The sequence below is a fragment of the Lactuca sativa genome, chromosome 8 (genome assembly GCF_002870075.4).
Source record: "Lactuca sativa cultivar Salinas chromosome 8, Lsat_Salinas_v11, whole genome shotgun sequence".
Lineage (NCBI taxonomy): Eukaryota > Viridiplantae > Streptophyta > Magnoliopsida > Asterales > Asteraceae > Lactuca > Lactuca sativa.
In genome coordinates, this window is record NC_056630.2 from 47,930,689 (window position 1) to 47,943,487 (window position 12,799).

The 12,799-nt window shown below is 36.9% G+C and overlaps 1 protein-coding gene across 1 annotated transcript; it reads left to right on the plus strand.

The window, feature by feature from the left end:
• Positions 1-6,008: 6,008 nt before the first annotated feature.
• Positions 6,009-7,827, plus strand: LOC111904411 (protein BASIC PENTACYSTEINE2). The gene is made up of 2 exons (XM_023900186.3): positions 6,009-6,112; positions 6,651-7,827. Exon 2 carries the CDS (start codon positions 6,656-6,658, stop codon positions 7,565-7,567), a length of 912 nt encoding a protein of 303 aa, XP_023755954.1. The 5' UTR covers positions 6,009-6,112; positions 6,651-6,655; the 3' UTR covers positions 7,568-7,827.
• Positions 7,828-12,799: the final 4,972 nt, after the last annotated feature.

Below are 12,799 nucleotides of genomic sequence, written 5' to 3' on the forward strand. Positions count from 1 at the left end.
AGCATCCGGAGCTATTTTCAGAGCAAGACTTCGAGGGCGAAGTCTAGTTCTAGTGGGGGAGAGTTGTAACAGCCCGGATTTCCAGGTATCTTTTATGTTTATGTTTTAGGTGTTTTGAGAGGGGACTCGGCGAGTTGGAGCTCAGACTCGCCGAGTAGGATCGCGGTTCTGGTCGCAGGTTCGCGTCTGGACTCGGCGAGTCCAGGGTATAGACTCGGCGAGTCTGCGCTGTTTAATGAAACCCTAATTTCTCGGGTTTGGGACCTATTTAAAGGGCCTTATGGCCGTCATTTGTGCTCACTAGTCCCTTGAGTGAAACCCTAATCGAGTGTGAGCATTTGGAGCAAAGTAGGAGGCCATTATTGATCTTGGAGGTGTCATCTTGCAAGGGAAAGGGAGGATCAGCTAAGGGGAAAGCAAGGGGAGCCATTTTTTGAGAGTTTGGAGTCCAGAGCGTCACTATTGTGGTAATATCTTCGAGCTATCCTCTTCTATGTTGATGTTTATTTGATTTAGGGTTTATTGAACCCTTTTGTGGCTAGATCTAGAGCCCCCTTGGCCTCTTAAGCGATTTAGGCCATAGATCTGGACCCTTGGAGGTCCAGAGTGTCCCTTTGTCCAAGCTTTCTGTGAATCAATGGAGGTTTTGGATTGGAATCCTTATGCCTTGGGTCAAAATGCTATTTATGAGCCATGGGGTGTGTTGTGAACACCAAGATAAGGGCTTTACATGATGAATCAGTCTAGGAAGGCCAGATCTATGAATTGTTGGAGCAGATCTGACCTTAGAAGCGAGTTTGAGTGATTGCATGGCATGGACTCGCCGAGTCCGATGAGCAGACTCGACGAGTAGCTTGAAGATTGCCCTTAGATCGGCCAGTGAGTGGTCCAGTCGAGTCATAGGTTGACTCAGTGAGTCAGGACGAGTTAAAGAGGGTGGTCAGGTGGACTGAGTCGAGCTGGGACTCGCCGAGTTGTTCTTGAGACTCGGCGAGTTGAGTCGGGGTGGCCCCGCGATTCTTCCAGGTGGAACTCGTCGAGTCAGGGGGAGTACTCGACGTGTCAAAAGGGAATTCTGGAGAGGTTGGTGAAAACGTCTAGACTCGCCGAGTCGCCATAGTGCACTCGCCGAGTCCGGTCAAAGTTGACCGTTGACCGTTGACCAGAGTTGACCAGTGTTGACTTCTTAGGGGTAGTCAACCTTAGTGTAAAGAGTGTTAATTAGAGACATATGATGTTATAGGAGGATTATAGCTCGGAGGATCGAGCACGAGGGATTCCAGGATTGTGAGTCTTCTCACTATACTTTACCTTGAGTAGGTAATCAGAGTTATGTGTCAGAGTATGTGTATGTTATGTGTATTCTATGTGTTGTACTGCATGATGTTTATGTGATTTATGCTGTGCATGTTTATAGAGTTGGAACCAGAAGGTTCCCAGAGTTAGAACCTGAGGGTTCACAGAGCTTGGGTGCACGGACCCACAGAGTTATAGCCTCGAGTGGCTAATATATATATGTGTGTGTTTATGTGGTATTTTGGGGAACTCACTAAGCTTTGTGCTTACAGTGTTAGTGTTGTTGTTTCAGGTACTAGCGATGACCGTGGGAAGGCGCCGGCTTGATCTGTACACACGCATGAGATTTTTGATATACATTGATCTTGGGATTTTGTATAATGTGAATTGAGATTTAAACTTGATGTTTTTATGGAAAGTTAATGAGATATGTTTTTATAAATTGTGAAAAATTATTTTGAAATTTACGGTGTTACAAGTAATTTCCCGGAGATCCAACTGTCCGATTTATCTCATTTTTGGACAGCAGCTTCCCAACATCGAGGCCTTCAGATCCAACGGTTGAATTGTCAACATCAGCTCCAGAGACTCGGGAATCGTCGCTTCTGTTTGCTGCTGGAAATCAAGAACGTTTTTGGTGATATTCTTCTTTGTCTTTGCTAATTTGATTCCATATGCTTGATGTGATTTAGTTCCAAGTATATGATGATTATTGTATGACTCTAGTACATCTAGAGAAGGCTTTGTATTGCTCTAATATGTGAAAACCCAAACTATTTGGACCAGGCAAGGTCTAAATTGTATCCCTATTACAATAAGAACCTTGAAAAACACGAGAGCATAAGTGCATGTATAAGGAAGTATACACTTTGAAATTTGCACATAAGGAAATCTCTTAGAAAAGTAAACAAGTTAAGCAAGACAAAGTGTGACAAATAATTTGAGAATTCAATCTACAATGCAATCAAACAAGGATCACACAGTATAGACACAAGAGCTTGCAATTGTGTCACAATTTGGACTCTTAAATTATAAGGACAATATATTTGGGTTTACTAATAGCTAAGGCCATAAACACTTTCATAGGACCCACCTAAGACCATGAACTTAATCCTAGAAAGCACATTGGCCGTGAACACCTAAAGGAAAGGAATCTAGACCGTAAACACCCTTTATAGACTCCCTTTGGTCGTGAACTACTTCATGGAACCTTAGCTAGGCCGTGAACATTATCCTAGGAGGAATCTAGGGCGTAAAATCCTTTAATGGACCATCTTGTGGGCGTAAACTCCATCCTATAAGGCACTTGGACCATGAACACAATTCTAGGAGGCTTTTAGGTCGTAAACAACTTCATTCCATGGAGTTTATGACCATAAGATGTGAATAAGACAAATGCCTTTGACTTTATGATGCAATATTCCAACCATTTCCAAGGTATTCATGGGTAAACACACAATATCCTCCAGGTAACCAAGCACACCTTACCACCCCCTTATCCTCTTTGAGCATAAACCCCATCTCCTATTCCACCAAAACTCAAGTCACTTTCTGTAAACTCCTCATTTCATTCCATTTATCATATTCACCTTTCTGTGAACTCATAACTTGCTCTCTTTGGGTTAGTTATTCTCCATATTATTGTGTTTATTTCATCATAGTTACACAATATATTATGTGGTGATGTTTCTAGGAGATACTAAGTTTCAAAAAGTTATCAAACTCTTCAAGTGTTAGGACTTGAAACTTCTCATCACCTCTCCAAAATCACCCACCAAATCAAACCAAGGTGAGCTTCATAACCCTTTTTTTTATGTTTTCATGGTTTTGGGGAAGGATACAAGTCAAGGGTCTTGTGAAATTTTAGTATAATTGCTTGTTTGTGCATGTATGATATGATTTATGTGCTTAAAGTTCTGAACCGTATATATATTGGTTCAAGAACTCGAGATTTTTAGCAAGTCTCAAGGTTTTGAACTATATATCACAAAGTAGAAGTTAGAAACAAAAACTAATATGTTTATGAAATATAAATCATAAATTGTTGTATCAAGAATTATAAGGTTTTGCTCCAAAAATTGTTTAAACGAATTGTTAAACATAATATTTTGGAAATAGTTAAATTGGAGTATTAATGATATTTTGGGGACCATTTTCGGCCACACACACACACACACACACACACACACACACACACATATATATATATATATATATATATATATATATATATATATATATATATATATATATATAAGGACCATTCTGGAAAATGGAATAAAAATGGAAGAATCATTTAACATCTCAACTTTTAAAGGACCCAAAAATGCATTTTTTGGATAAACAAGGGCCTTTTTCAATATTTTCATAAATATAAGTCTAAAATGAACATTTTAAAGAAATGGGTCATTTTCGACAATTCACCTAGTTTTGGAACCACTTATGACACCTTTTGACAAATATGAGTCTTATTTGATAATTTATAAAAAGAAGGGTCATTTTTGCCAATACTGATAATTTTGGATCATTTTTTATAATTACAATTCCAAGTGGATTATCCTCAATTAACGAAAATGATAGACCTAGTCAACTAGCACAAATATTGTTATTTATTAAATAACAGATTTCATTGATTGCTCAAAAACCTGTTGGTATTCTAGTTAGACGAGTCTCAAAAGTACATATATATATATATATATATATATATATATATATATATATATATATATATATATATATATATATATATATATATATATTAGTATAGGTTTAAAATCCTGTAGGAGTTATAACCAGAGTCTCCTAGAGGGAGAGCGGGAATTTATGTATAGATATATATGAGGTTGACACCCCACACCTTTGTTGTTCGCTACAGCTAGACCGGCCAGTCTAGAATGACAAATGTTTTTATCGATTTGGGCGCCTGAGCAACGCCAAGACAGACCTCCATCATATTAGTATGGTTATAACGGCTCACTAGAATATGATAATACTATTTAGAAATTTATGTAGGGAAAACCTTACAAATAAATTGGTACATTGTGTTGATCACCCCTATGCATGGTAGTGATTTTCCACATTTGTTGTGTTGATCGTGCACTTGCGTTGTGCGAAATGTTCACAACCGCCTGTTGATTTCTCACACCTCACCAGTCTTAGGGTTTTAAGACCACCATTTTGTATGTCATAAAATATAGGATTTTCTAAAGTAAACGATTTTATACGATTTCGAAAACGATAAACTAAAACACACACACGTAACTGTACTCAATTGGAAACAGAACTCACAATTATTTTATAAAAGCAAATATGAGATTTTCTGGAGTAAACAATTTATACGATTTCGAAAACGATAGACTAAAACACACACTGTAACTATACTCAATTGGAAACAGAACTCACGATTATTTTATACAAGAAAATATAGGATTTTCTGGAGTAAACGATTTCACAATTTCGAAAGATGGTAAACTAAAGGACGCACATGCAACAATACTAGATAGAAAACAAGACTTACAATTGTTTTGATAAGAAAACACTGAAATTTTCTGGATTTCTAAACCATCACAAAGTTTTATACGAAAATGCTTATGAACTCACCAACATATTTTATGTTGACGAATTTCAAATGACCTGTATTTTCAGGAAATCAGTAAGCAGGTTAAAGGGACGCAAATTCAGGATTATTTTGTTGTAATTTGGAATTTATTTACTTATGTCTCTTTTGTGTAATTTGAAGAACAAATACAATATGTAAACAATATAAGCTTGTTATATCAATGTATGATGTTTGGATTTGCTATGTTTCATTTATATTCAATTGTTATGATACTGCACAATGAAGGCACCCGCCTCCGGACGTTTTTGCCACCTGGTCTGGGGGTGTGACATAATATTGGTGATAGTGGATTTGAAGCGTCTCTAGTAGTCTCATGGTTTTACTCTCATTTCTTGAGAGGTTTCCACACTAAAATTTCGATGTCTTTATTGGTTGATTACTTATTGTTCTTGGTTGATTATATTGACCATATAACTTGCATTGGGGCTGATTTGTTGCAAGTGAAAATATCCTATTTGTTTGCATCCTAAAAGGTTCATTCAAGACGGGAATAGTTTAGTCAAACGAAATATTATTTCACATTGTTATTTAGCGTTGTGGTTGCGTTTTTCCCATGAGAGATGAGAGAAAATAATAGAGCGTAGGCTAATAACGGTTTGCGGACGAGAAGGGTGATCACCGATAATGAATAGAAGTCAATGAATGATAGTGATGGTGATTGTGATGATGGTGGTGGGATGAAGAAGGGTTAAGTTGTCAACAACTTTTGTAAATAGATGAAGTCTTATAGTTTCTTAGAAACGAATTTGGCTTTAATAATATTAGAAATATAATAAGATGATCATTTCATCATATTTAACAAGTTAAAACTAAACAAATGTTAAAATAAATGATCAAAACCACCGTATATGATCAAAACAAATGTAAAAAAGATAAGTCTTTTACAAGTTCAAATCTTTTTGAAATCCACCCAAAATAATCACAAACCACATATACCATCTTTTGTATTTTTCTCTAAATCTAATGTATTGAGTAGTCATAGGATTGATGCCCCAAAGTAGCAATGGATTTAGTTTGGACTTGTATCGACAGCAAACAAACACATATACCAAACACAAACAAACAAAAAAGAGGTCTCTTTTATTTAATGCGGAAATATATTTAATAATTGCTTCATACAAATACAATACAATCCCTCTCTTTCTCTCTCCTCTCTCCACAACGCCAAAACCCTAAAACACCTGTTTCCCCACACAAGTAAGCTCTCTCTCTCTCTCTCTCTCTCTCTCTCTCTCTCTCCATTTATACGAACTGTTGTGTCTCTCTCTCTGTCCCTTTAAAAATATTTGTTCTTTGTTGTATTATACTTTATGCGACCCCCCATAGATCGTTTCATGCTCCTCAGCACATGATCTGTTTTTTGTAGCAAGATCTGACTTTTCCCCCTTTTTTGTTCATATCAACTTGAATGCTTTTTTGTTTTAGTATGATTGTATTTGACTGTTTTCTACATTTTTGATTGTATAGATTGCCACGGTTTAAATTTCGATTATTGATCCGTTTGTTTGTATCGAATTTTAAGTAATGAAACAATAAATTTTGTTGTTGAATGTCGTATCGTTAATTTTGAAGCTCTATGACGCTGGATCTGTTTCTCTTTCGAAATTCCTCTGTTCGAATCTCCGATGAATAGAATTGTTTGGATTTAAACGAACTCGAATCATATCTGTATGTTAATTTTTGGGGGAATTGTTTGGATTTTGGTTAATAATCTGCTTCTGTGCTTAATCTATAGGTTTAATGGAGGACGATGGATTGAATATGCGAAATTGGGGATATTACGAACCTTCATTTAGGGAACATCTCGGATTGCAATTAATGTCTCCAATTCCAGACACCAAACCTTTCCTTTCTACACGTGAAAATTCAATCATGATGAACCCTAATCCCACAACAAACCACGACCATATTCCCAATTATCCCCCTTCGGATCCCTCGATTCCAATTCACTACATGAGAGATAACTGGATACAAAGAGAAAGATTCCTCCATATCCTCCCCGGAAACCACAACTTTCCGGTCATCCCCACCGCTTCAACCTCCCTCGTCATGCCATCATTACACATTGCGCCACCACCACCACTCGATCTGTCAAAAGATACAGTCACGACCATGGAAGACAGTGTAGTCGACAGAAAAGACAGTGTCAATGTCAATGGCGGTGATGGTGATCGTGGTGGTTCGGTGAAGAAAAGAGGCAGCACCACCACCACCGCCGCCGCCGCCGGAAAACCTCCAAGAGCAAAGAAACAAAAGAAGACTCCTTCTACACCAAAAGAAAACGGTAACTCTTCTTCTCAACGTCCAAAAACAATGAAAAGAAGCATGGATGTGGTCATAAACGGAATAGACATGGACATATCTGGGATTCCGATACCTGTGTGTTCATGCACCGGAGCTTCACAACAATGTTACCGGTGGGGCTCCGGTGGGTGGCAGTCCGCCTGTTGCACCACCACCATCTCCATGCATCCACTTCCGATGAGCACCAAACGCCGTGGGGCAAGGATTGCCGGGAGGAAGATGAGTCGAGGGGCATTCAAGAAAGTCCTCGAAAAGTTAGCGTCTGAAGGGTATAATTTTGCAAATGCGATTGATTTAAGAACTTTTTGGGCAAAACATGGAACTAATAAATTTGTCACCATTAGGTAGGTGTAACTAAATTAGTATATATTTATTATTATTTTTTATTTTTTGAGGTTTTTAGACATTTTTGAGGGCAAGAAGTTTACTTTGGATTATGAACTTGGTTTATTTTTTTTTTTATTAAAAATTGATTCTTTTTTAGTATCTTGGTTGCAAATAAACAAGTCTATGATGTTATTTTTGTAATATGTAGAAAATGTAGTAACCTGATATTGTTTGTATGAAAAATGAAAAAAAATATGAATGATAGTTTATGTACTGTTTTATATTGTTTACTAGTTGTGAAACCCGTATATTATACGGGTTGATTAAGACAAAATGTTAAATAGAAATGATTAAATGAGAAGTTTATTTGAATTCGAAATTTGAAATAAATAAAAATTATGAGAAAAAAAACATGCAAAAAATAAGTAAATTAAAATTATTGTTTAGTTATCAGATCCGTATACTAAACAAGTTAATTATAACAAAATGTTAAACATAAAGGTTTAAACTGTAAATTTATTTGAAATTGAAATTGAAATTTAAAATTTAAAATTTGAAATTAATATCATTATGATAGGTTTAATTTATGGAAACTAGTTAATAATATATTAGAAATGGAAAATGAAATAAATGACAAGTGGAAAATAAATATATCTCTAAATTATGACAAAATGACATGTGGCAAATTGAATGAGAGAAAGACATGTGGCAAAATCATTCTTATTTATTAGGGTAGATGAGTCGATTATATAGATGCATGGGTCCATTTTGGTTGTATTTTATACTCGAAAGACAAATCAAAAATATTATACAAAAGAGGTTAAAATATTTAAAATATTAAATGTTTTTTTAAGGAAAGCTAGCAAGAACCCTGGAAAGTATAACAACAAATTACAACAAGAAAATACGAAAAACAACGAAAAGTGAATAGCTACCAAAGGCCACAAGAGCCTATCAAACACAACCAATATTGTCGAGATTGATTGAGACACATTAGTATCTTGCCGAGAGTTGAGACCGACAATGTTGACTGCGCACCAACGGACACCAACATTATGGATAAATATGAAATATTTTAGTAAAATAATAAATCTGATATATATTAATATAATAATAAATGTTAATAAAATGATAAATATGATATATGTTAGTAAAGGATAAATATCTTTTTGGAAAATTAGACAAGAAATATCCAAAATGACATATGTCAGTAAAATGATAAATTATATGAGAGGACTTAATAAAGCATTTAATAAGATAGATAAAAGATAAATTAGTTGATTAATTTTTTTTACAAAGTTTAACCATTGAATATTTAATAAAAGTTTTTTGATGGATAAAAGTTGGTGGAAAAATAATGTGTCAAAAGTATTAGTATTTTTTTAGTGCTCTAAGGGCAAATTAAGGATGAATATTCAGCACTAATGTACATTAAGCTACCTTTAATGGAATACTAATACCAGATGTCATGTGCCATTGCAATAAGCCACATCCATGGGAAATGCTTGTAAGGTAAACCAGTAAGCTAGAAACTAGATTAAACTGAACTTGATGCGCCCCGGTTGTATTCTTTAGGACGTAATCGAAGGTGAATGGCCTACTTCATGGCTCGACAATAAAGACTTGAAACCTATATGAACAAACTATTCGTAAGCCGATAACCGAGAAGGTTTTTTCGAACAAACGGTCTAATGCTAAAGTTAGGTGTTGTTTGTTTGCAGTTGTTTGTTTTTCAGAAAACTTCTGCCTTAAAAACTGTTGCGCGTGTGCTGTGTGACGCAGCACTAAACCAACTGCTTCAAACCTCTTTACGCCTTAGTTTAGCTTATTGCAGACGTTAAAAAACAAACATATTTTTTATTACATGTTGCAGCCGTTTGTTCCACCTCTTCTGCTACAGAGGATTGCAGAGGTGATCCGCAGACTTCACACATCTTCTCTTCTAAAAAACAAACAACACCTTAGAATCACAAAATGGTTGAATCGTAATTAGTTATGTGAACAATTGATTATAAATATACATGACAATTTCCTTGTAGCCACTATTTATACCCAACTTGTTGGGAGTCATTGCTTTCTCTTACCGAGTAGGTTTCAGTCTTATTGCATTTATTATTCATAAGACTCGAGATACAAGTATATGTACTTGAATAATGTTATTAGTCACGTCAACTATTCGATATATGCAAACGACCCCCTCCTAGTTCGGTCATCGGGGGGTGATATAGTTGGCTTAGCTATTTAGTACGTCTGGCTGAGTTATGTTAGTGTATTTTCGGAGGTTCTTCTCTCTCTCTCTCTCTCTCTCTCTATATATATATATATATATATATATATATATATATATATATATATATATATATATATATATATATCCTATTAGTATTCAAGAGACTATACATCATACCATTTCTTTGAAAAGTACCACAAAGGTATAACTCCAAGGACAAAATGGTTGAGCGTAGTAACTTAGAACTTTAGGATGATACCTGAGGCGAATACGGATATGTGTGGAAGGTAGTATGAGCCCATATTAACGGAAGCATAGGATTCGTACGAGATTAAAAAAAGTCATAAAGTTGTTAATGAGTTGGTATATGAGTTTATAGTCTATGTTAACACTATAACCTGTTTTCTTGACCTATCATCCTATATATTTCTAGTATTGTGATGACCAGAGGTTCAGGTTCGGGCACTAGCGACTAGGAGAGGTCGAGTTTGAGTGATGAGGAGATATGCATGATGATTGTTGATGAGGTATCTATGGTGATTAGGGAGACGATTTTGGAGTTGTTTAGGTCTATCAAGACCCAGCTTAAAGCCATGTTAGGCGAGCATATGTCACAGTTATTAATGTTGTTTGTCGTCGCAGCTACTGCCATAGACCTCCAGGTGGTGGATCGGTATCCTATCGCGAGTTCAAAAGCACAAAGTCCCATGATTTGACAGTACCAAAGACGTGATTAGTTTCGATGAGATTGTACGGATAACCATAAGTTCAAGTTCGCGCAACACCTTCTTCATTTAAGGGTGAAAGATTGGTGGAACTTTGTCTCTAAGAACCTTTCCCATGTTAAGCGGAGCGTGATGACTTGGGAGCAGTTCACAAAGATGTTTAGGGTTGAGTATGTTCCATTGGTGGAGAAGGATAGGTTGGTCCTATTGGTGATTTTAGTATTATCAACATATTTTGGTGCCATTATTATTAATAATGAGATAGGACGAACTCCATTTACTAACTGAGCTTAAAAGTGGGGGGGGGGGGGGGGGGTGGGGGGTGCAGACTTGACGTGATAAATATGAAGTCGGGAATAATGGGGTCTAGGGGCAGGGCCCCTGAAAGCAGGGTTCATAAAGGTTATATCCCCTTGGCGAGGTCTAGGGGCAGCACCCCTAGCGGGGCCTAAGGGTCAAAGTCCCTGGCGGTGGTGCAAGTACTTATAGATAAGGATAACCACAAGGTTAGAATTTTATTTCTGAAATTACTACTACTGTTGTTATATATATCATGTAACACTAATTACCGAATCATTCTATGTTCAAGATGATGATTATGCATGGTGGATAGACTTGCAGTGTAACATCCCGGCTCCCAGGTATAACATTTTGACTGAGCAACTCGACAAGTTGGAGGCACCAACTCGTCGAGTAGAGAAGGGTTTTGGATGCGTGGGTTTTACGACCAACTCGACGAGTTGGCGCTGTGAGAGGAAACCCTAATTTTTTGGGTTTATGACCTATTTAAAGGACCTTAAACCCTTATTTTCGCCCCTTGTCACCTTAGAGCTCTGTAAGAAACCCTAGACCAGTTCCGCTCGTTGTGTGTGTGTGTATGTGAGTGAGTGAGCGAGAGAGAGAGACTAAATTGAGTGTTCTTGTGCATCTTTGGAAGGAGATTTGGAGAGCATTGTGGATTAGATCGAGGAGGGGCTGTGGATCCAGTGTTCTTCAGTGATTAGCTTCTGTGTGGAGGTAAAAAGCTTCTATCTTGATCATTTCTTTGTGAGATCTTAGTTTAGGGAGTTTTTAGGGTTTTCTCTCATCTAGTTTTTGTTATTGATTCACTTGAGCATATCATGAGGTTGAAACCTCAGATATGGACTATAGGAGATCTTATGAGCCCAAAGATCCGAGCTTTATTGAGCTAGAGGCAAGCTTTTATGCATCCAACCCAAAATGAATCTTGTTTTGGTATTTTTAAGTCCTAAGTTCCATTCATGGACGTAAAGCTTGCAGCTCTACGTGGTATCTCAGCCTTGGGAGGCTAGATCTAGATTTTGGGGTTGTAACTCTTCCTTAAAATGTCTGAATAAGAAAATAGACTTAAGGCACTCGACGAGTTGATAAGCCAACTCGACGAGTCGGCTAGGGTTTTCCCCGACGAGTTTGGACATGTGTAACTCGGCGAGGTGATGAGACAACTCGACAAGTTAAGTTGGATTTTCGCAACATTTCTGAAGGAACGAGGGGACTCGGCGAGTCAGGTCAACATGGATTGTTGACTAGAGTGTTGACTTTGGTTGACTTTAGGGTTTAGTCTAGATAGGGATTATGGAGACAATTTGGGGAGGGGGGGGGGGTAAAATGGTCTTTTACCCATCCCAAGAGATTAGAAAGAGAAAATAGATTGGTTGATTTAGAGTTGTGATTTAAGTGTTAATTAGAGATAATTATCGTATGTGTTAGACGGAGGCTAGATCGGTGATTCGTGTACGAGGTTTATTTGCTTGCTTACGAGGTGAGTCTTCTCACTTTACTTACCTTGTGTGATAATTTTGTGTGAACGGAGGGTCTTGTGTGCTTATATTGAGTATTGTGATATCCTGCATTATGTCTTTATGATTTATGTTGTGTGTTTTGTTGAGCTTTTATTGAGTTAGGACCGAAGGGTCCACCCGAGTTGTGGGACCGGAGGGTTCCACTAAGACACATCGACCAGAGGGTCTTATTTGAGATATAGCCATGAGAGGCTAATGAGTTATGTATGGTATTTTGGCGATCTTACTAAGCTTTGTGCTTACAATGTTATTTGAGATATAGCCATGAGAGGCTAATGTGTTTCAAGTACTTCTCAGGATCGCGGGAAGGTGTCGGCTTGATTGTACACACGAGATTGAGTTATGTTTTTGAGGATCCTGAATTTTATTCAAACAATTATGAATATGTGTTTGGATAATTTGACATTTTGGGGATTTTTGTGAAACGTGTTGATGAGATTTATGTGGTTTTAAAAATAAAAATTTTGTTTGAAAA